Source organism: Taudactylus pleione, unplaced genomic scaffold, assembly GCF_031769625.1.
Source record: "Taudactylus pleione unplaced genomic scaffold, aTauple2 ptg001990l, whole genome shotgun sequence".
NCBI classification, from domain to species: Eukaryota; Metazoa; Chordata; class Amphibia; order Anura; family Myobatrachidae; genus Taudactylus; species Taudactylus pleione.
The window spans coordinates 2,954,621-2,980,294 of NW_028286386.1; the positions used below are offsets into that span (position 1 = coordinate 2,954,621).

At 42.5% G+C, this 25,674-nt stretch overlaps 1 protein-coding gene across 3 annotated transcripts in view; it reads left to right on the plus strand.

The window, feature by feature from the left end:
• Window positions 1–25,424, plus strand: part of LOC148435817 (speedy protein 1-A-like) — a 52,957-nt gene extending 27,533 nt beyond the window's left edge. For 2 of the 3 annotated variants that reach the window (XM_088465420.1, XM_088465421.1), the window contains 8 exons: window positions 11,224–11,325; window positions 15,336–15,419; window positions 16,248–16,375; window positions 17,184–17,242; window positions 18,569–18,651; window positions 19,955–20,123; window positions 22,450–22,672; window positions 25,074–25,424. In XM_088465420.1, coding sequence (XP_088321546.1) covers window positions 16,318–16,375; window positions 17,184–17,242; window positions 18,569–18,651; window positions 19,955–20,123; window positions 22,450–22,659 — 579 coding nt within the window. In that variant the 5' untranslated portion in view covers window positions 11,224–11,325; window positions 15,336–15,419; window positions 16,248–16,317 and the 3' untranslated portion in view covers window positions 22,660–22,672; window positions 25,074–25,424. The remainder of the gene's footprint in view (window positions 1–11,223; window positions 11,326–15,335; window positions 15,420–16,247; window positions 16,376–17,183; window positions 17,243–18,568; window positions 18,652–19,954; window positions 20,124–22,449; window positions 22,673–25,073) is intronic. The other variant, XM_088465422.1, reaches the window with a different exon arrangement.
• The last annotated feature ends 250 nt before the right edge of the window (window positions 25,425–25,674 follow it).

Consider the following 25,674-nt stretch of genomic DNA (forward strand, 5'->3'; position numbering starts at 1 on the left):
CAGTATAATCCTGAAATACTCAGAGTTGGCTAATATATGCCCCTTTAAACTCAGGGCTGCTGCCGATCTCAAATAGAAACAATTATCATAAATGATATAAGTAGTATAAACACATCTTATAATGATTGCAGTACATATGCAACTAATGTCTCTTCTCAGTAATGTGGGTCATGTTTGCTGCAACTGTCTTAGCAAAAATGTAATTCAAGCTAATTAAATTCATTATGCAATTTGTTATATATATTTTTTCATAGTAACTTACAAATGATATAAACAATTACATCTGTGTTTAGATGATCCTTTCAAACTGGAGTATTGTAATAAATGAACATCTCTGTCATTTCTCATGAGAGACTTAAGAGCGACGACCAATCAAATATAGCAAAATTATATTCTTCAATTCATGTTGATTTGAAAATAAAAGTTATTATTAGCTGGAAATAATAATTATCCTTAGCTGTATGAGTCCCTCTGACAACACACTGTCAGAGGGGCTGATACAGAATTGAATATACACCTGTTTGCAGAGAATTAATGGTGTCTTTTTGCTCTGTGCATGCTACTGAACAAAACATTTATGAGTGGTGCAGAATTGTATGCAATTAGACAGTAACAGGACATTGGGCCTGATTCAGAGTTGTACCCTATGCTGGATTTTTTACACTTGAGTGATTATTGGCATGTGTCTGAGTCGCACAGCACATGTGTCATTGTACATTACCATAGTCACTTGCAGCGAGTATTTATTTGCAGTGTGATTGGCAGTCAGGGAGCGTTTGGGGGAGGTAACGGGCAGTGTTGACTACAAATGCAGGTGTATCGCAACCGTTTTGGGGGCGTGATACATAATGCATCTGCGATCCTGTACGCAGTAAACATGGCTCCGGCATCTCATTTCCCTTGGCCATTCTGCACAACCATTGAGTTACTCAGGACCGGGCCCAGATTTACCATTAGGCAACTTAGTCGCCCGCCTAGGGCCCGTCGGGTCCCAAGGGGCTCGTGGTCAGGCCCCCTGAACTCCGGCCCTGGAGATAACCTGCCGCGCTGTGTTGAACTGCTGCTGCTGGCACCGACCGGGAGAGGACACACACACAGGCAGTATAGCAGCAGCAGCATGGTCCGGACCCTCTACCCTTCTACTATGCGGGGGGAGGAAGAAGTAGAGTTGCAGTCTTTCAGTTGGGAGCCCAGGGAACCAGTCACCGCTGCAGCACAGCTCCACTTCCTGCTCCGTCCACTCCTCACCTCCAATCATCTCCACACCTGTGTGTGATGCATGCATTATGAGTTGCTGCAGTCACGGTGAGCGAAGCCAGCCTTCTCCGCTAAGCCCCCCCGAGCCTGCACTGCTGTAACCAGCCCCCACAGTCACATTAGTGCTGCCAGTCTCCTCCTCCATTGCAGTTACCCCCCGCAGTGTAGCCAGACCCCCTTTCACTGCAGTCACAGTGAGTGCAGCAGCCAGCCTCCTCCTCCTCCATTATAGCTAACCCCTAACTCCCGCAGTCTAGCCTGCCCCCCATTATATATATTACTGATGGAAGATTTCTCCTGGGTACACAATTAATGTGGATTTGAAGCTACATTTGGAGCTTTAGTCTTTTCATGAATTTGTGGAGCAATTGTCTCATTCTGACACACTGTATTCTTGTCCACATTTTTGGGACATTGTTCTCTGTATGAATCTGTGGAGCAATTTGTCCAATTTTGATTGGACCCCTGAAGAACTCCCATGCTGGGGAAGAAACGCGTAGGGTCTGTCTTGGTGCCAAAATTCATCTGCCACCAGTGAGGTTTTCCATAGAGCTCACACCCTTTGGGGTGATAGTGTGAAGTTACATCTGCCCCACATAGGCGTTGGGTATTGGTCACCAATTTATTAGATATAAGCAAATTCAAATGTTTAAAAAACTTTTTATCAAAAATAAACAAATTGGTATTTTACTAACAAGAGGCCTTTCGGCCATTTTTTGGGTGATTTTTTTTGGTGAGAGGGTCTAATTCCAGGAAGTTTCATTTAATCCATTGATGGAGTATTTCTGGAACTAACACAAGAAGACTCCACCCTGGAACCAGAATTAAAGACGTGTTCACCACATGAAGGAACTAATTGACTAATCATACAGTTAAGAAACTGGGTCTACATTTATATATATGCACCTTTCTAGTGCCCTCAGACCTTTTTGATTGTATGTTTCTTTGGGGGGGCCTACTAACAGGGGTTCCGATTTGAGGTGCTGCTTATTTTTCAGCGCAAGATAAAGGTATTGTGTTTTGATATATACTGTGTATATATATATATATATATATATATATATATACAGTCAGGACCATAAATATTGTGACATTGACAGAATTTTCATATTTTGGCCTCTATTCACCACAATGGCTTTGAAATGAAACGAACAAGATGTGCTTTAACTGCAGACTTTCCAATTTAATTTGAGGGTAATTACATCCAAATCAGGTGAACGGTGTAGGAATTACAACGGTTTCTATATGTGCCTCCCACTTTTTAAGGGGCCAAAAGTAATGGGACTGTCAACTCAAAAGCTATTTCATGGACAGGTGTGGGCTATTCACTCGTAATTTCATTATCAATTAAGCAGGTAAAGGGTCTGGAGTTGATTCTAGGTGTGACATTTGCATTTGGAATCAGTTGCTGTCGACTCTCAATATGAGATCCAAATAGCTGTCACTATCAGTGAAGCAAGCCATCATTAGGCTGAAAAATCAAAACAAACCCATCAGGGAGATAGCAAAAACATTAGGTGTGGTCAAATCAACTGTTTGGAACATTCTTAAAAAGAAAGAACGCACCGGAGAGCTCAGCTACACCAAAAGACCCGGAAGACCACGGAAATCAACTGTGGTGGATGACAAAAGCATTATTTCCCTGGTGAAGAAAAACCCCTTCACAACAGTTGGCCAAATCAAGAACACTCTCCAGGAGGTAGGTGTATATGTGTCAAAGTCAACAATCAAGAGAAGACTTCACAAGAGTGAATATAGAGGGTTCACCACAAGATGTAAACCATTGGTGAGCCACAAAAACAGGAAGACCAGATTAGAGTTTGCCAAACAACATCTAAAAAAGCCATTACAGTGCTGAAACAACATCCTATGGACAGATGAGACAAAGATCAACTTGTACCAGAGTGATGGGAAGAAAAGAGTATGGAGAAGGAAAGGAACTGCTCATGATCCAAAACATACCATCTCATCAGTGAAGCATTGTGGTGGTAGTTTCATGGCGTGGGCATGTATGACTGCCAATGGAACTGGTTCCCTTGCATTTATTCATGATGTGACTGCTGACAAAAGCAGCAGAATGAATTCTGAAGTGTTTCGGGCAATATTATATGCTCATATTCAGTCAAATGCTTCACAACTCATTGGACGGCGCTTCACAGTGCAGATGTAAAATGACCCGAAGCATACTGCAAAAGCAACCAAAGAGTTTTTTAAGGCTAAAAAGTGGAATGTTATGCAATGGCCAAGTCAATCCCCTGACCTGAATCCAATTGAGCATGCATTTCACTTGATAAAGACAAAACTGAAGGGAAAATGCCCCAAGAACAAGCAGGAACTGAAGACATTTGCAGTAGAGGCCTGGCAGAGCATCACCAGGGATGAAACCCAGCGTCTGGTGATATCTATGCGTTCCAGACTTCAGGCTGTAATTGTCTGCAAAGGATTTGCAACAAAGTATTAAAAAGTGAAAGTTAGATTTAGGATTGTTAAGTTTGTCCCATTACTTTTGGCCCCTTAAAAAGTGGGACGCACATATAGAAACCATTGTAATTCCTACACTGTTCACCTGATTTGGATGTAATTACCCTCAAATTATATCTGAAAGTCTGCAGTTAATGCACATGTTGTTTGTTTCATTTCAAAGCCATTGTGGTGTTGAATAGAGGCCAAATATGAAAATTCTGTCAATGTCCCAATATTTATGCACCTGACTGTATATACAGTATATGCTCACACACACTCACTCACCCTTGATGGAGGGGGCCCTAAAACGTTATCTTGCCTAGGGCCCCATGAAATCTAAATCTGGCTCTGCTTGGCCTCCAAATTCCCCAGATCTCAATCCAATCAAGCACCTGTGGGATGTGCTGGAAAAACAAGTCTGAGTCAGAGAATCCCCAACTCGCAACTTACAGGACTTGAAGGATCTGCTGCTAAAGTCTTGGTGCCAGATACCACAGGACACCTTCAGAGGTCTTGTAAAGTGCAATGGAATATGCTGATGCTTAGATGTAATGTTAAATTAAGTAGTATATCACTGCATAGTATCTGTAGTTGTTGGTTTAGAATATAGTTTTATGTTTGTGTTTTCTTAGTTCAATGCAAGGTATATAGACCCAGATGCTAGCTTAATGGTATGTTCTGTTTGTTTGTTTAAGGTAATTTATTACTTGCAATAATAGTGGGAGTGTTTTGGGGGTAGTTAGAAATTAGTGGTTTCACATGCTAGGTCTCCTATGTAAGGTTCATTAGAAGGCTGGACTAAGCCTTGGCTGGGTGCCCTATCTTTAGAAGTGCCCTATTTTAAAAGTGTCAACTTCTTTTTAAATCGATTAATTGGCGTTATATCAACGTTAAACAGCAGTGAAACAGAAGGAAACCCACCAAACTACAAACAACAACCTAATTAATTGGACAAAGTGGAATGAACAATTGTGAGTTCACAGTCTCCATACTACTAGCTCCTGTGGAGACATAACCAGGACTTTCATTATTGAACTCCCTGTCTGGTGGCTGCATAAACCTGGTGCCTCCCTTGCTACTATTGCTGCTGGCTCTGTGCTTTACATATAATCCTAATGCATACTTATCTGTGTTATGTCAGTTTTCCTCTATAATAATGTACTTTTACCTTAGCTCTTTTTCTAAGTCTTATATCTAGCTCCTACCACTGTATATTTTACTATTTAATTTCTGCTCCCACCAAATCTCCACTTTTTTATACTCAATAATAAACTTTTGCAGTACAGACTCTTTTCCCACACTGCACTATTACTTGCGTTTCTGGAAATCTGCTCTCTCCTACATTCTGTCTTCATTCCTACTTTTAACTTTTCTTCCCCTATTTACATCATCCTTACTATTACCATGTTTTCTTCAAATCCCACCTTCACTCAGTGTCTACCTAATCTTTTGTTCTGCCCCTTGCTTCCATCTTTATCCTTTCCCCCTTGTCTCTTCCATTTCCTCTTCCCCTTATCTCCTCTCCTCTGTTTACCTTCCTCCCCATCTTCTCCCATTACTCCACTTTCATTCTCTTATACTCCACAGGGGTCCTACAACCTCACTGCTAATCCCTCCTCCCACTCCCCTCTCCATGTCACTTTACCCCACATCCATCCACACATCATTAATTTCCCTTCCTGCCCACCTTCTACTGTCTCCCCTTCTAGCACTGGAGTCCGCACCATCGCTACACTCTATTCAGCTCGGTCCCCCAAATTAATCTCACCCCCACGCTATAGCAACCCTGATAATCTAATTCAAATCTCTCCAACAAACTCTGTCCCTCTATCCTGTGCCCTCTGGAATGCCAGGTCAGTCTGTAATAAACTGGTCCCAACCCATGACCTTTTCATCTCCAACTCCCTGAATCTCCTAGCTATTACTGAAACCTGGATTTCACCCTCTGACACCGCTTCTCCTGCAGCTCTCTCCTCTGGGGGCTTCACCTTTTCCCACACCCCACGACCTGGGGTTTGCCATGGTGGTGGTGTTGGGGTCCTTCTATCCCCTGGTTACTCATACCAACCCATTCCCTCTGAACCATCCCTCACATTCTCTTCATTTGAAGTCCATGCTATATGCCTCTTCCACCCAGTACACCTCCAAGTAGCTGTCATTTACCGTCCCCCTGGCCCTCCCTCCAAGTTCCTTGACAACTTTGCTTCCTGGCTCCCTCACTTTCTCTCCTCAGACCTTCCCTCCATTATCCTAGGTGACTTCAATATTCCAATTGATATCCCCACAGAATCCTCTGCCTCCAAACTCCTCTCCCTCACATCGTCACTTGGTCTCTCCCAATGGACCTCCTCACCCTCCCATGTGAGTGGCCATGTGCTTGATCTGGTCTTCACACACCGTTGTGATATTTCTGACCACCTCAATTCCCCATTCCCTCTTTCTGACCATCACCTTCTCTCTTTTAACCTGTCCCTCTCTCCTTCCCCTCCTCTACCTCCAAAAGCCTCCATTACTAAGCGTAACATTGACACTATCGACACAGGTTCCTTTTCTTCCCTGCTTGACTCACTTCTCTCCCCAATACTCTCTCTCTCCTGCCCTGAACAAGCCACCTCCCTATACAATGCCTCCCTTACTTCTGCTCTGGACTCTGTTGCCCCAGCGATCACTATTCACACTCGCAGATCTACTCCTCAACCCTGGCATTCCAAATGCACCAGATACCTGCAAAAGTGTTCTCGAACAGCCGAGCGACAGTGGAGAAGATCATGCTCTAAGGCAGATTTTCTCCATTTCAAATTTATGCTCTCATCCTATAGTGCTGCGCTCTCCCTCTCTAAACAGTCATACTTTAAGAACCTCATCTCCTCTCAGTCCTCTAATCCCCAGCGTCTCTTTGCTACCTACTTTACATCTAAAATTGATTCCATACGTCAGGACATCATATCCAATCAGTCCCCCAGCTCTCCACCTCCTCCTTTCCCTAGTCACCCCTCCCCATCAACTTTACCAACTCTAACATCCTTCTCCCCTGTATCTGGAGAGGAAGTCATGGCCCTCATCCGGTCCTCCCCCCCCTTCCACCTCCCCCCTTGATCCCATCCCCTCCCGCCTCCTCCGCTTCCTCTCTCTCTCAGCCTGCTCCCATCTTGCCCACCTCATTAACCTCTCCCTCTCATCAGGCACTGTTCCTTCTGCATTCAAACATGCCCTTGTCTCCCCCATTCTTAAAAAACCTACCCTTGATCCTAACCTTCTTTCTAACTACCGTCCCATCTCTCTCCTCCCCTTTGCCTCCAAACTCCTTGAGCGTATTGTCTACAACCGCCTTACCACTTTTTTTTCCTCCCACTCCCTCCTTGACCCTTTTCAGTCTGGCTTCCGTTCTCTCCACTCCACTGAAACTGCCCTCACAAAAGTCAGCAATGACCTCCTTGCTGCCAAATCCCAAGGCCACTACTCTCTTCTCATTCTCCTTGATCTCTGTGCTGCTTTTGACACTGTGGACCACCCTCTCCTGCTGAATATCCTTCACTCCCTTGGTCTACGTGAAACTGCCCTCTCCTGGCTGTCATCCTACCTCTCTGACCGATCTTTTTCAGTTTCCTCTCACGACTCCTCTTCCCCTCCACAGCCTCTTACAGTAGGTGTTCCCCTGTTCTTGGTCCTCTCCTATTCTCCCTCTATACTTCCTCTCTAGGTGAACTCATCAGCTCTTTTGACCTCCATTATCATCTCTATGCTGATGATACTCAAATCTACCTTTCCTCCCCTGATCTCTCCCCCTCTCTTCTGACTCGTATCTCCAACTGTCTCTCTGCTGTCTCTTCCTGGATGTCCCAGCGATTTCTTAAACTTAATATGTCTAAGACAGAGCTAATCATCTTCCCACCCTCCCACATCACCTCACTTCCCACTATTTCTTTATCAATTGATGGAATAACTATCTCATCTAGTCCCAAGGTGCGCTGTCTTGGAGTTATCCTGGACTCATCCCTCTCCTTCAAACCACATATCCAGAACCTTTCACAGTCCTGTTGTTTCCATCTCAAAAATATTTCTAAGATCAGACCCTATCTCACCCAGGATGCTACTAAAACCCTCATACACTCACTGGTCATCTCCAGATTGGACTATTGTAACCTCCTCCTATCTGGCCTCCCCAAATCCCATCTCTCTCCTCTCCAGTCTGTCCTCAATGCTGCTGCACGGCTTATCTTCCTCTCCAAACATTCTGCATCTGCCTCCCCTCTCCTACAAGCCCTACACTGGCTCCCCTTCCCTTTCAGAGTCCAATTTAAGGTTCTCACGCTCGCTCACAAAGCCCTCACCCAATCTTCTCCCATATACATCTCTGATTTCATCTCCCTTCACGCTCCTCTCCGCCCTCTTCGCTCAACTAATGCACGCCGCCTTTCATGCCAGCTGATTACTTCCTCCCACTCCTGCCTCCAAGATTTTGCCCGCACTGCTCCCCACCTCTGGAACTCTCTCCCACTCCACATCAGACTCTCCGCCTGTTTGCAATCCTTCAAACGGGCTCTCAAGACCCACTACTTCATCAAAGCCTTCCAGCTATCATTCTAACTCCTTGCTACATGCTCATTCGTTCCCATCTACCCCATCTGTGTCAACCCAGTTTGTCTTCCCCCACCTTTTTAGAATGTAAGCTCTCACGAGCAGGGCCATCTACCCTCTTGTGCTTCTCCTTACTATAGTGTCATTTACTTCTTACTCACCACTAGGGCACTTAACACTTGGTTGCTTATGCTCTGTTGCTTATCTGGGTGATATGGTCACTAATGTAGCAATATATATTATCCATGTCCTGCATTGTATTGTTCTGTAAGTCACTTGTATACAATTTGTTTTTGTACTTTGTAAGGCGCTGCGGAACACTTGTGGCGCCATAGAAATAAATGCTAATAATAATAATAATAACAGGTGCAGACACAGGATTCCGAGAGAAGCAAATGCTTAATTTTAGAGCAAGTGTGGCCAGTCAATAAAGAGGGTGTACTTAGCATGTAATAAGCTGTAATCTGGCATTAACCCATCCACCTGTGTGTATAGGTACCCATTGTGGCACTACCCCCTTCCCCCCAGTGCCATGTGTCATCACTGAAATATTGTACCCCACCATCATCCCAGGGCCTATGCACATTATTGGGCAATAACTCCCCCCCAACTTATTCACCCAACATCCCAGTACCAATAGTTTTCCCCAGTGAAATTATCCCCAACTCAGTGGCATTACTCCTCCCCCATCATCCTCATATAAAGCACAGTCGTGTATGTCTCTGGGATGACTGATGATCAGTCGCCCTTTTTGCCCTCACAGAGATCAGCCTAATAGTGCCCTCCTTGCATATTTGTTATTGAGCATGTGCTCCAGAATGTCGTTGCTTGTGATCACTGATCTATGTCTCTGAACTACTCTGTGACAGTCAAACAACAAATGGTTAATGATGACAAAACAATACTGAATCATGTATAGTTGAGAACATCAGCACCTTTTTAGCTGCAAATTGGAGCTTTTGCGAAACACATACGCTCCAAAAATCATGTCTCATTAGCCATGCTGAGTCTAATGACTATAGGGGTCAGCACACGGGTGGGCAGTACACTAATGTACTCAAAATGCTTACCATGCTAACCACTAACCAGATACATGTGCCCCTGCAGGCAGTTAACGCCTGGTGCAAAATACAAATTGATGATGATGCCGAATGGCTGCATCTGATTGACTGAATGCATCTAAATATCTCTCATATGTGATAATAGTATAGAAATGTTTCTGTTTTGATCTTTTCACATTATTACAGTAATAATAGTACTTGGTCTGCTCAAATAAAGTATATTTCTATGCGCTCTCTTGAAATACATTTTTATTGAAAGGTTCAAAAAGATACAATACAAAACATAAATGCATGGTAACCATAAGAAAGCAATGAGGGAGTACATCCAGTGGTCCGAGCACATTGGAAAAAGAGAACACCCAAACAAAAGAAGAAAGATACAACATGGCCTTGTGTCTTGGCCATATATAATTCCATGAACTGAAGAGACACAATGAGCACTTGTCATATCAATAATGCAATAAGGAGCCCTTTGTGTTATAGGGACTTAGGAAAAGGCAAAATCTAATTTCTGTAGGCTCCACATACAAGGCAACCAATAATATATATATACTGACATCACAAAGGCGGTGTACCCAGAACAAACGTTTCCAGTAGGAAGACTATGGCACTGCCTTTCTTATATCCAATTACCATGCAGTCACACCTTCTGCCATACCCTAGACATGTGACCATACCCCAACTATATATACTGTATATATGTGACCATACCCCAGGTGTATATACAGGTGATGTGTGCAGGAGTAAAGGAGGCACATAGGCTAGCCTGGCTGAGTAGCTACATCTCATGGTTATGGTCATGTTGTGCATGTAATTTAGAGGCAAATTCCATCCAACTCAGCATAAGCTCCTCAGTGACTATGTGAATAGCTGTAACGATTGTGTATGTGTGTGGAGGGGGTGTATATGTCCCTATTCATTAGAAATGTGCAGGCTCCAATTTTCCCGCCAAGTTTACATTTTTCCCGCAAAATTTAGGGTCTCAGAAAGAGGCAAAACATCATCTTTCATGGACAAAATTCCATGAAAGATGATGTTTGTCCATGAAAGATAATGTTTTGCCTCTTTCTGAGACCCTAAATTTGGTGGGAAAAATCTGTACTTGGCGGGAAAATTTGAACCAATCTGAATCTGTACATCTCTACTATTCATACAGATGAAGGGTTTCCAATGGTAGCCATGCGTCCAGAAATAGATAAGAACAAGAGCACCATTAGCAGTAAGGGTCAGTACATAATTGTTATTATTAGGACAGGTGTAAATAATTGTATACATGCACTCAGGAGTAAGGATACTCCAAGTTATATGTTAGTGCCACAAAAAGAATGGTCAATAAATGTAGGAAGTAGCAAGTGTAATATTACTGTACAATAACAAGGTCATGTGCTCAGCGGCTTTATAACAACGCTCTGTTATGAACCTCTTTATTGATATACCAAACATTCTCAGTAGACATTCCTCATAGCTCTCACCTGTAAATGAGAGCCATGATGTCTGTATCATTTATCCATGATGTCTGTATCTTACTAGATAAGAACCTCCACGTGTAATATACTCCAGACTAGTACTTGTGTGTGTAATATACTCCCTACTTGTACTCGTATGTGTAATATACTCTCTACTAGTACTTGTATGTGTATAATACTCCCTACTTTGTACTTGTATGTGTAATATACTCCCCACTTGTACTTGTATGAGTAATATACTTCCTACCTGCATTTGTATATGAAATATTCTCCCTACTTGTACTTGTATGTGCTATATACTCCTTACTTGTACTTGTATGTGTAATATACTCTCTATGTACTTGTATGTGCAATATAATCCATACTTGTATGTGTAAAATATTCTCTACTTATACCAGCAGTGCCCATAACAACAGACAAGAAGGGGTTACACTGATATTATACCAGCAGTGCCCATAACAGCCCATATGAGTGTATTACACAGGTCTGCGAAATTTAAGGTATTGAAAGCTTTTTTATTAATACTTTTATATTCTTAATTATACTCCTGTGCACCTCAAGAAATAGTATAATAAAAAAAATTACCACATCACATTTACCTATAAGGGGGTTACATACATTTTTAAGGGAAAACAAGAAGTTTAATTGTTTTTTACATATTTATTGTGAAATATGAAGAACTGTAGATAATATCACTGTGTTTTTGCCTTAATTACATAAGTAAATAACAATAAAATCAAACAATAATAGAAACAAAACCATAATTATTGAAAAAATCGTTAGTATCTTGATTTTATTTTGCCTTCAAACTTCGTTTTTCTATGTCGTCTCTGTGTATCATCCAGCAGAAGTCAACCATCATGCTGACGTCCCAATGACCCTGGTATCTTCTTTCAACATCTTTAACATCTTGGTGGAACCATTCACCCTGTTCTTCACTGTAGTCTCCGATATTATTTGGGAAATGCTCAATATGGGAATTCAAAAAATTTACCTTTAAACTCATATTGCAGCCAAGATTTCTGTAACTATTAAGCATTTCCCTGACAATTTCTTTGTAGTTTGGATGCTTGACATTGCCTAAATATTTTTAAATCACTTGTACTGTATGAGTGGTGTGTACTGTATATGTAGTGTGTACTGTGTGTGTGTATGTGGTGGTAGGCAGGGGTTTAAATGAGCCAGCACAGGGCAAAACTGTGTTGCATCTGTTGTATTTGGTTCCACCTTCGCCAGCTCACCTTGTAGTTGTAGTTGTTGTGTGTGTGCAATGTTCCTTTAGACAGTATGGGGTTTAGGTCCTTTGTAAATTACAGCTCCAGGACCATGTGGACCTTAATCTGGCACTGGGCGGTAGGAAGTTTTATGACGAGAACTGAATTGCAATGTTCTATACTACCGACTGAATTCATTTAAGACAATGTTTTATAATAAATGCAGGCAGAATAGATTTATTACTTTAAAGAATATGAAAAAAATTACTTATTCATAAATACACGTTTTGCAGAAAAACATGATGTGATATGCAAAATCGGGAGTCATTTTCGTGTTCAGAAGCCAAAAATCTATAAGTATCACATAAATTAGTTAAAAAAGCTTTGTCATCGCAGACCTGTGTTATTGGTATGGGAGGGAGTGTGTATTGATCAAGAAGGGGAATTGAAAATAGAAGATAAATTACAAGGAGTAGGTATGATATGGATCATCAACTAAAAGGTTACTTATACCAACATTTCCTATACCAGCAGAAGGTGACCCTAAATCACCTATAATGTCTATGAATTTATAGTACAGCAGCAGAGCATCACCATTTCCAATCACCAGCAGGCAGTACATCTACTATACCAACAGTGCCTGCCCAGAAGACAGAGCTTATGCTATACCACCAGTGCCCATAACTAGTGCCCTGCAGATGGTGGATTTTACTATATTAACACTGGCCATTAAAAGTGCACAGCACAAGGTTTTATGGTATACCAGCAGTGCCATAGCTAGTGCATAGAGGATGGTGCTTATATTATACCACCGGCATCTATGACTAGCACCCAGCACAGGGTATTTATACCATACTACCAATATCCATAACTAGTTCCCAGTAGAGGGCTCTTATGCTATATTACCTTTGCTCATACTTGCCTACCTTTTGCTTCTCCCCGAGATAAGCCTGGGGAGGACAAGAAGGTGGGCTGTTACGGGGGTGGGGCCTGACGGGTCACATAATTAAACCCCACCCCCTTCATGGCAAATTGTCGCGATTGGCTTAAATTTTAATAGGAGGTGGGGATAAATGACGTGATTAATGGAGAATTTAGTCATTAAGCCCCGCCCCCTACACGGGGACCCACGATCACCGTGGAAATTCTCCCCATTCTGCCCACTTCACTAGGAAGTGGGCAGAATGCGGGAGAAGTGCCTACCCTTCCGGGGGTGTGGGCCTCCCGCAAAAAACGGGAGGGTAGGCATGTATATCTTTGCCTATAACTAGTGGCCATCGATTCAATATATATGGAGCTACAAACCCCATCTGCACAACCCCTGACATTTTTAACATTCCATGAAAATCATCTCTTAATAAAAAACTTTTCCCTAGCCTCCATGCTCCTATTTATCCTAGTATTACTAATTACTCCTTCCCCACCCACCATCAGCCAAACTGGTTTCTTATTTTCTTGCTTTCTATAACAGTCTCCTCCTGTACGAGTTGAATTGTAAATTATTTTTTACATTTTCATTAAAAAGTACATTTAAATCTGTTTTCAATGTATTTGCCTATATTGTACTGTGTAATATATTTTGACATTTTATCAATAAAAGTTACGCTATAAAAATATGTATATTAGTTATTGGTATCAACTACTATGCCAAATATAATAAAAGTGAATTTTTTGCTTAACTAAAGGTAAAGGTTGAGAATCCTAAAATTAAATATGTATTTTATAATAATGGGAATCAGGTAATTTTACTATGCGCTGTGTATGAGACCAGTCTCTACCTGAACCTACTGTAAATAGGTTACTCTGCTGCTGAGCCTAACTCCTGCTATACCCAGAGACTGATCTCTATAAAGTTCTCATTTAAGATCACACTCAGCCCAAACCCAGGATGAATGAGGAAATGAGCCCCTATTTGTACAGAGAAGGTGCTGTGATACAGTTGTGAGCTGTGTGCAGGTGACTACATCTGTAAGCGGTGACATCATCGCAGCAGAGCATGGAGGGTGACACACGCAGATGACAGTTATTTTTTTCAAACTGGATTTAACAGTTGTGGACGCAGCAGAGATTTCACCACTTGGAATTGCAGCTGATATCCTTTCTGTTTTATGCGCATTTTATACATATATTATATAGAAAATAGCCAGATTATACTATTTTTCTCTATACCTAAACACCTATATATATACTGTATATATACAGTAGTCTAAACCATAGTTTCAAGTAGTTTCTCAAACATAACTGATTTACTGTACACAATTTATATAACATATTTAGCTTATAACATTTAAGTATTAAATCACTTCACATTAATTGATTTACTATTTACATCTTCTTGAGTAGTGCATTAGTGTAGCACATATATCATTTGTACTTTATAATATATTTTATTTTAACTATAACAAATTGTCTTACATTTATTGTAATTGAAATTAAGTTTAGTATTTTAAATATTTCTTTTTATTTAGTAGTGTAAGCAGGATCCATGGCCAGCAGGTGAGCAGGGAGCGTTGTATAGTGAGACCCAGTTACTATATAGGGAGAGACAGGATATGATAGGAAGAGATGCAGAATGTATTTTTATAATGTTATATTATTTGTCTGCAAATGCACGGACAGGTTGTTGTTGTTTTTTTTTTTTTTTAATGAGATAAAACACCCTGATGACCCTGACCTCAGCCCCTGGGTTATTATACTGCTTTCACATTTTCTGCCAATAGGTGAATTGCAGGGCGCTAGCTAGGGTGGTGCAACCTGTACCATGGCACAGGGCACCGTAGGGCAGGGGGCGCTGTTCGGGCCTTTCAATTCTCTGTTTATTATGATTTTCACTTGTATCTTTACTGTTATCCTCAGCATCTTCTGGCATCCCCTATCTCTTCCCTGGCCCTTCCCCAAGAGGCCATGACCCTTTTTCGGGTGTGCATCTTACGTCCCTATTTGAAAACTAGGGGGAGGGGCGCCAATGTTCTTTCTGGCACAGAGCACCAAAAATTCTAGTTACGGCTCTGATGAATTGTAATAATTGTCATTACTAAAATATAAAATACTGTTCTGAATACTATGAAAATGTTAAAAATACAGGTAAAATTAATGTAATGTAATGTAAATCAGCTTCTCACATCCTTATACCAACGTCTTACAGACAGTGTTAGGTGACAGTAATAAAGATTAGCCTAGGTGGGGTAAAGAAGTGACTGTAACAGAGATGCAGTAAGACAGCTATAGGGTAATAACTGAGATACAATTTACAGAAATGGAGGTATAATTCTGTTACATGAATCCTTCCCATCTAGGTCATCTCCAGGACCTTCCACCTCTTCCCAGGAACAGCAAGGAAAGAGGAAGAGAGGGGCTGGCGGACAGTATGGAGAAGATCGGTAAGTGGAAGGTTTCATCTTACAGGAACAAAATAAAAGTACATAAACAATGTATAGATAGTGGTACAAGGTAATATTACAGATAATGGTAACAACGTGCAGTGCTCTGACGGGATGTAGTTAGCAGACCGGCGGATGGGATGCAGCTGGTCTAAATCCCGACGTCACAAGCCAGACACGGGACTTAAGATAGACGTCGAAATACTGACGCATATCTTAATCCCGATGCCGGAATCTAGACAGACGCCATCCCAAACGAGGTAAGCTGGGGTGTCTTAGCTGTTAGCTGCGCGAGGGAGTGTTAGTTTCAGGTTGCATAGCGGGGTCAGGTTTTGGGGAGGGAGGTTAGGGTTAGGCACCACTGGGGGGGGGTTAGGGTTAGACACTAAGAGGGGGGGGTGAGGTTTAGGCACAAAGGGGGGAGACTTAGGTTTTAGGCACTAACGGGAAGGGTTAGGGTGCGGGGTGGGGAGGGTTAGGGTTAGGCTACAAGAAGGGAGGGTTAGGGGGAGAAGGGGGAGGGTTAGTATTGGGATGTTACTGTTGGCATTTTGACTGGAGGCATCCCGACTGCCGGTATTACATACCCATTCCGCTCTGACAGCTGCCTGATGTGACAAAAAGACAGAAAATAGGGACATAAATGGGGATTGTGTCATCCAGATTAGGGTGGGTGATATAAACGTTGGGCAGATATTATGTAATATCTGCATAGATATTATATAGTAGTCACACATTGTACAGAAAACAATAGCACATAACAGATCTGTATTAGTATATTTCATCCTGTAACATCTACTAAACTGTGATCTCTCTTTCGCCTCCCAGCTCACCGTCTGGATCTCCAGAAGAGAAGAAGAGTAGAGGCCGGATCTGGAGAAGAGGCCGGGTTGTCGGCATGGTGGAGGCTCCCTTCTTTCTGCCTGAGGAGCGGGCAGCTTTTTATAACATCTTCAGTAAGACATACAGTACCTGTACATTAAGAGGGTGATGCTCAATCTCAGCTGTGTGACTATATAACACATCCCATCAGGATACTGTAGTATAGATGCCGGTGTCTGTAATGAGAGGTGATACGTTCCGTTTATCAGAGCTGCAGTGAAAGTGATGTATGTAAAGCTCATATCAATATTTGGGTTTAGTTGTCATTCCAAATATAAAATTCTGACCCATGGAAAGAAGACTCAATGTCCCTTTATTTACAGGTTTTATTAAGCATAACACTTGTAATTAGTTAAAAGATTGGTATGAAGTAAATAGTTCTTATGGTTTTGTGTTGATGTTTCTAGTTTTGCCAATTACCCCATAAGGACATAAAATGCACATGATCCTTTGTATGTACAAGGTGGTATCGTAACATTTGCACAAAACTAATACACTGCACATGTGCTTATTATGGGGGGAATAAATTACACTAATAATGTTTGATACAAATGTGCAGTTTGACTATACTTTATCTATATTATTGTAGATTGGGATTATTATTATATACCATATACAGCAGCTTGGAAAATAGACATTACTATTTATGTTATATTTACCTGTATCTGGTGATGGTAGATGGAAGGTAACATTGCTGCTCAGGCCCTGGTACAGGAAGAATATAGTTTGTACTACACTGAGGTTCTATGGCAATAAGATTTGGAGGGACAGTTCCATATACTACGCTGCAAAATATAGATTCATAAGGTGCTATAGATGGCTCTGACCTAATATACATGTAAATATTGAATATCCCAGCTAAGTTATCATTATCTATTTTAGAGGACGACTACATCCAAGAGTTCTTGCTCCGGGACACTGGCCTGAGGATGTCAGACAAGGTATTTTCACATTTACAATGGATGAGATGAACATAACAGCTGATGATGGGATTTACCTCTATCTATATTAATATATATGGTCTTATAGTGGGTGTAACTGTCTCAGTATGGGTTAGTACAGGTATGTCAAACATGTGGCCCACGGGCCCAAATAAAATTTTTATCTGTGTGCAAATACAAATATCATGCAGCCCAAACCCCTGCTGCGATTGGAGCTCAGCACTGATCGGGCAGTGTTTATTGTATTTAAAACTGGGAACGCTGGTCTCTGAAGCTATGAGAGACTAAAGAAGCCTCTGATCACTTCAGTGGCCAGTGTTCCCAGTGATGCAGTTTGCGGGTGTATGGGTGATGTCATGATGTCACCCACGATGAGAGCAGCCTGCGCCTGCTGGATCTAGTTAGATCCAGTCAGCGGCAGCTTCTACGCGGGAGCGGTGCCCAGCAGACAGCGCGAAGAGAGGTAAGTAAGAGAGAGGTAAGTACTGCAGTGGGGCCTGTTCTACACTGAGAGGAGGCACAGCATAAGGGGCACTACTAGGGGCATTACTGGGGGCACAACATAAGGGGCACTACATAAGGGGCATTGCATAATGGGCACTACTGGGGGCCCTACTAGGGGCACTGCATAATGGGCACTGCATAAGGGGCACTATTAGAGGCATTATGGGGATCACTGCATAAGGGGCACTACTGGGGGCACTGCATAATGGTCACTACTTTGGGCACTGCATAAGGGGAACTACTAGGGGCATTACTGGGGGCACAACATAAGGTGCATTACTGGGGCACTGCATAAGGGGCACTACTAGGGGCCTTACTGGGAGCACAACATAAGGGGCACGTCTAGGGGTAACACTGGGGGCACTGCATAATGGGCACTACTGGGGACACTGCATAAGGGGCTCTAATACAGTGGGCATTGCATAATGGGCACAATTACAGTGCCATTGCATAAGGGGCTCTAATACAGGGGGCATTGCATAATGGGCACAACTTCAGGGGACATTGCATAAGGGGCTCTAATGCAGGGGGGAATTGCTTAAGGGGCACTACTACAGGGGGCACTGCATTCGTTTTTATTAATAATAAACATTTCAAAATTGCATATAAGACTCTTTTTTTCTTGCGGCCCACACACTCTTAGACCTTGAATATTCGACCCAATTGGCATTTGAGTTTGACATGCCTGGGTTAGTATGTAACAATGAACATCAACCTCTGATATGTGTGTAATGGGGCAATGAATATACTGAAAATAAATGTAAGTTGCTGGTTGATATGTTTTGCTATCACAGCCTGTAACACACTTCTCTATCCCCCCAGTACCTCTTGGCCATGGTACTGGTTTACTTCAAACGGGCAGGCCTGAAGACGGAGGAGTATAGGAAGAACTTCTTCGCTGCCCTGTAAGTATCTCATCAGTTAAATGAATTGGAGAAAGTTAATCTCAACTGATTACTAATGCTGGACATACACTATACAATTATCTGTCAGATATCTGTCCATTCTGGCTGGTTGGATGAAAACCTGGTAATGTATGGGAGCAAATGACAGTCGATCACATGGTCTTAAACACTGGAAAACAAACAAAAAACGATTATTCAAATGGTTAAATTCATGCGTTTTAACCAATTTGTCTGAACGACCATTTTTGTCTGTTTTCCAGTGTTTGTGAGCAAATGGTTGATTGTCATTTGCTCCCATACATTACCAGATTTTCATTCCAACCAGCCAGATTTGTCAGATATCTGACAGATAATTGTATAGTGTATGCCCAGCATAAGTAATAACATTTATTATAACATCTGGCCCACTAATTGCAAACCCTTACAACTGGGCTATGTATGATCATCACCTGTAATCGCTGCAATTCCCATAGAGATGTGTGCAGACCCCTGTGCTTTAGTTTTGCAAAACCCACCCTCAAAGGTTTTGATTTTACCAAAACCACCCTCAAATGTTTTTGTTTGGTTTTGGTTTTCTTTAAAAATTGATAAAAAACAGCTAAATCATGTAATTTTGACCTGTTTTTGCTCCTATAGTATTATTAACATCAAGAACATTCATTTCCAGTCAATTTTGACTACCTCACAGCACCTGAAATTACGACCGTGGGACTCAATGCAATGCAAAAGACCCGAGATCCGGTTTATAAAATCGAGTTTTGAATTGCGAGAATACCCAAGTCAAGACTCAGTTCTTATCAGAACCCCAAAGTGATTCCGAACTGGGACTTGGTTCAACTCGGAACCCCAAAGTTCGGGTGTGTTCGGTTTACTCAAAAACCGAACCACCCATAGACCTAGCAGGCTCCCTATTACATATCCCAGAACTGATACAGATCATTATCATTAGAAATTCTGGCAGGAACACTAGACTAAATCATAGTCAGGTAAACCTTTGTAAAACCAGTCTAATACAAATCACTAGGGAGAAGAGAGTTCAAAAAAAGTCAGATTCCACATAAAGGTATAAAAAAATTAATAAAATGAATATGAGGAACTTAACCAAGGCATCCCTATAACTGGCAGTGCCCATATCATGCCATCTACATGACTTCTCCATCCTTTCTCATACAGACAAATTGGCTTAGCCCCATTTCTGTTACTATCACTTTGTGTCTCTTCTAATATATGTTCTAGTTACTGTCTCTTATTATTTTATATGTACAATATTTATCTCTTGGTAAATGTCCATGTTTCGCTCCAGGTTTTTAGCAAACCAGGTAGAAGAGGACGAAGAATTCAGGACGGAAATCTACCCTTGGGCCCTCGGCTGGACGTGGACAAAGAAGAAGGAGCGCCTGCATCAGAGAAGGAACATCTTACTGAAGCGGATGGGCTACAGAGCAGTGGTGGATCGGGCCACCTGTGATCTGGTTTGTAATAATGATGGATAGTAGTTAATATAGAAGTTAAACTATTCAGCATTGGATATAGTACTGTATATGGAGGGAATGGGTATGTAGATACAGGGTGGAGACTTACTGCATGCTCAATCCTGCAACTCACTTTTTATGGCGTGTGTTTTAGATAGGAATCCAAAGGTCATTTCTACCCCTTAAATCACACAAACTAAGAAACTTTGTTGAAATTATATTAAAGGCCTAGGGGTATATTTACTAAAGGTTGATTTTAATCGATTAAAAATTGATGAAAATTAATTAACATTGATGCTGGGTTTCTGGGGCTAAGTCACACATTTACTAATACTTAAAAAGCAAATAAAAAATGACAATCGATCTTTAGTAAATATACCCTCTATAATTGTTATTTATACCCCTTTCAGATCTAAAATCCAGGCTTCGATCTGCTCAGACTTGGGATGCTATGCATGGGTTGAAGCTGGGGCTACCCATTTCACACATGGGTGATGACCTGGGTTATTCCCAGGTCGTCACCCTTCACACCGGACCCAGGTCTTCCAGTGACACGGGTCTTCTGGCATTCAGTGGGTGCTTGGAGATGATGTCCTCTCCGAACACTACTATCCCTGGCCAATCAATTTCTTTTAAGCATGACCCGGGTCATCAAGACCCAGGTTTGAAATCTCAGACTTCAGCTTGGTCATCAACCTGGGTTGCAATTCCTGGGAAAAACCCTGATAGCGATCATGGACCTGTGACTGTCAACCTGAGCCGGACCTTACGCCGGACCCGGGTCGATATGCATTCACATGCAAAAACACAGCTTTTGGCTTGTGTGTGCAAAGGGTAGTAATAAATAAAATATTTTTACTATAATTTGCCCACTTTATAAGTAACTAATTACATACAAATATTGGGGATGTAATTGAGATCTCGGCCGTCAGGATGCAGGCGCTCAGAATGCTGGTAGTAAGAATCCCGGCGCCAGCATCCTGTATTGGAGTTAGGGGGAGGGTTAAGATTAGGGTTAGGCACTGGGGGGGAAGGTTAGGGTGCTGGGGGAGGATTAGGCTGTGGGGGGAAGGTTAGGTTTAGGCTGTAGGTGGGGAGGATTAGGTTTAGGCTGCAGGGAGGGAGGGTTAGGTTTAGGGGTAGGGTTAGGGTACTTACCGACAGGTGTCAGTATCCTAACCCTGTCGGGATGCTGGCGTCAGGATTCTAACCGCCGGGAACCTGAGCACCGACATCCCGTAGCAACCCTGATATTGTATTTGAAAGAACTTTTCAGCTGCATAAAATCTGAAAATAGGTTTTAAATATATCCTGACATGTCCCACTCCTTCCCCCACGTGATATGTACACTGGGTCTGATAGGTGAGATATGTTCATGCACAGTTAATGTAGGTTATACTGTCCCCATATAAAGACAACAGAGTTGTGTTAAACTTGATTTGAAGAGAAATAAATGGGCAACTAAATGGGCTGTGCTGTTCTTATCTGCCAATCAGTGGTCGAAGTGGGGCGGTATACGGCGGTATGAAATACCGCCACTTCCCGGGCCCAATTCATTTTAGCCGCAGAAGAGAATGCACCAGCGCTGGGACGCAGTATGGCATCCCAGCGCTGGAACAGCGGCGGAAATGTGTAGAGATGTGTCCCGCAGGAGACACATCTCAATCGGCGGCAGCGGAGAAGCTGGAATGTAGCCGGGACAAAGCATCCGGTCCCGGCTACAGTCAGCAAAACTGGCTGCCAGCCAATCACAGGGCTCGCGGCCGCCAGCCAATCACAGGGCTTGCAGCCGCCAGTCAATCACAGGGCTCGCGGCCACCAGCCAATCACAGGGCCCGTGGCCGCCAGCCAATGAGAAGCTGCCAAGTGGCAGCTTCTCATTGGTTCGCACAACTGCAGCAGCAAGGTAGGACCCGTTGCTCCTGGCAGCTCCATTCCAGCAGCACAGGCAAGAGGTAAGTAGAGAGAGGGGAGGATGTGAGAGAGGGAATAGAGAGAGGGGCAGACAGAGGGAGGCAGGCAGTTAGCATTGTAGGGGGTGAAAGAGAGGGAATCAGTGAAAAGGGTGTGAGAGATGGGAGCAGGCAGGGAGAAGTGGGGGGGGTGAGACGTACAATGGGGTTATATGGAAGCAGGGGCCCAAGGGGAAGGGGAGAGATACATTCTCCATACCCCCACCTCTAAATTCCCACTTTGAGTACTGCTGGCAATGCTATGTTTTCACACCAATTATCAAAACTAAATTCACAATAAAACTAGAATTATAGCTGTTGGTTAAGAGCCTAAGATGGAAAGAGTAGCTTCATGGATGCTTTTATCATTATAGATCATGGCAGAAGACTCTGCTCACTGGGTCTGGATGAGAGCTCGAGCAGAACATCATAGTTGGGCCATACCTTGGTATCGGAGGAGCAGGGGAGAATACAAAGTACGAGGACCAGGGAGCAGCCCTCTATCTTGCTCCCTATGCAATACCACTCTGAGCCATCCAAGCCAGTGGGAAGCGGTCAGGAACAACATCCACCATGGACAGTAAGAGGATGAGCCCGGTGAGTGGGGGCTCTGTGATCCAAATTACCATCTTATATTTTTTTCACATAGGACATTTCAAAACTACTCAATAATAATTAAAACTGAGTACTAGAAAGTGTATGAAAGATCCAGTCTTGGTATAGATTATATGTAATACAGCTATGATCACCTTTTACACATTAAAAAATACATATTAATCATCTGCCTGGACAGGTCATTGAATGAAGTTTCTGGTGTTAATTATAAAAACATTGTGCTTGACTGGTTTTACATTAACCAGCACACTGAAAGTGCCTGGTTCTACATATATTGTAAAAGAAAAGAACATGATCTATGCTATAATACACAAGGCCCTAATACTTTTTGTGAGAGATACTTTTACTAATATTTATCAGTATACAGTCAGGTGCATACATATTGGGACATTGACAGAATTTTCATATTTTGGCCTCTATTCACCACCGTTAGAAACCGTTGTAATTCCTACACCGTTCACCTGATTTGGATGTAATTACCCTCAAATTAAATCTGAAAGTCTGTAGTTAAAGCACATTTTGTTTGTTTCATTTCAAAGCCATTGTAGTGGGGAATAGAGGCCAAAATATGAAAATTCTGTCAAAGGGCCTGATTCAGAGCCGGACGCTATTTGCGCTCGCTCGTTCAGAAAAAGGGGCTGGCTATTTAAATGAACCGTTCGCTCTTTGCGGTCTGTTCACGCCTCTATGTCTGAACGAGCGAACAAAACATGCGAACGTAATTTTGAAAAAAACGCCCCCTGGCCGCTCGCATCATACGTCATGTCCGCTATTTATTAGATTAATCGAGTACATCGAAAGGCGTCTGAACTGCTCGCTATTCTTGTGGTTGGTTTTTCCTACCACAATCATGCAAGCAGTTCTGACTATAAAACAACCAAGTGATGTGGTCAATGACGCTGCTTTGTTAATTATGCACACCCTTAAAACGCCCGTTTTGACCTTTAAGCACGCCTGCATTCGGATCTCCACTCCCCGTTTTCAAGTACCTTCCCCTGTTACCACCCACAAACGCCTCATTCTGTCACTCAAAATAGCAGGCATTCGCTATTTAGCGAGCACACGATTTTGGGCCGCACTGACTGGTTCGCGCATGCGTATTAAAATCCGTACGCATGCGCAGTTGTGCGAACATCGGTAGGAACGAATGAGCGGCCGCTTACGAGCGGCTCTGAATCAGGCCCAATGTCCCAATATTTATGCACCTGACTGTATATGAATCTATTATATTATTAGTATTTGTAAAACAGATTCTATTATTTACATTTATCTATAGCAGGGTTATAAAGTTGGCATACACATATCTTTTGGATCTTATTCATACTTGCTGACTTTTTATATCTCCTCTCCTGGAGAAACTCGTACAGGAGACACAGCTGACCACTTCGGAGGGCGGGGTGGGGCTCCTATGTCATTAGGCCCCGACCCTATTACGGTAATCTGGTGTGAATCCAATAATTTGAAAGGTGGACAATGTTTGGTAAATTACATTAGCATGTTACATGTTTGGCAAATTACTCATTTAATCAGTTAATCTCTGATAATGTAAGGGGAGCAAGAGGCTGCACACCTGCTACAAAAGCTGGTGATGCCCCTATGGATTCACTCTCTTCACCCCTATATTATATTTATATAATCCCAGTCCACATTGTATGTACTTGTGTACATAGGGCCTGATTCAGACCCGCTCGCGAGCGCACAACGCTCGCAAGCGGGTTGATGGTGGGCCATTGCACACGCGCAGTGTGTGTACCGCGCGTGCGCGAGCCCTGGAGTGAGTGAGAGCGGCTGTCGATGTTGATTGACAGCTTGCCCCGTTTTGTAGGCGGGGAGGGGGGGTGGCTGCACAAACGGAGGCGTTCCCGAAGAAACGCCTACCGTTTGTGGGCGGCCCTACTGACATCACTAGTAGTGGACTTCCTGCTCTATTAGAGCAGGAAGTCCACTCGGGCTTGCGAGACCTGAGACCCTACCACAGGGTCTCCTCGCAAGCCCGATGGTCACGATAATCGCGACCATCGCCAGGCCGCCCGCACACGCTGTTGGTGGTCTCCCACAACTGTGCGAGCGGCCTGGAGGCCGGCCAAAAAAAATATAGGGACACCCTGATTCAGAGTGAGCGCACGCAAATAGCGTGCGCCTCTGAATCAGGCCCTTAATCCACCCAACTCCTCCCATGGCAAATGTTTACGAGCAACTTCATTCCTCGTAAAGCTAAACACACTTGCACAAAGTTGGTGCGTGACATGACACGAGAGTATTTGCACTGCAGTTTTACACATTTGCAGTTTGGTAATTCCCTTTTCCGTGTATAAGATTAGAATGAATGATCAAACACCTGTAAATGAAAGTGACAAGCTAACCTCTGGTATATCTATTTTAGAACCACGAAGAACAAGACCTGATGACCAGTGAGGAGCTTCTGACCAGGAAGAAGTGAAGAAGATGAGACCAGATGACCACTGATGGAAAAGAAGACCACATAAACTAAGATCCACGACACAATAGATACACCACAACATTGATATATCTGTTACTCCCTTTAATATGCCCAGAGGAAGGGCAGTACAGCAGCCATGGTTCCTCACAGGTTTCCTCCACAGGGGGTTTTTCCTGTCCTGAGTGCTGCTGTATGCTCTCCGTGAGTGATAGGGAGTAACTGCTTATCTACATTAGTTAGATAGTATAGTATAGTTAGTATTTCTATATATTATATTATTAAACATAAGTTTATTAGAACCTAGTTTCCATATAATTTGAAATTAATAATAAAAACAAATAAATAATTAAAACTAAAAATTAACATAAATGTAGCATAAAAAGTTAATCTTTCACTTTTTTAGATATTTTATTATTTAGCATTATTCTATTAGAATCTAAATTTTTATCGTTTTCAATTGATAATTAAAATTGATAAATAAAATTATAGATAATTAAAATTAAAAATGATAAGTTTATAAGTTTACATTTCACTTTTTTATATA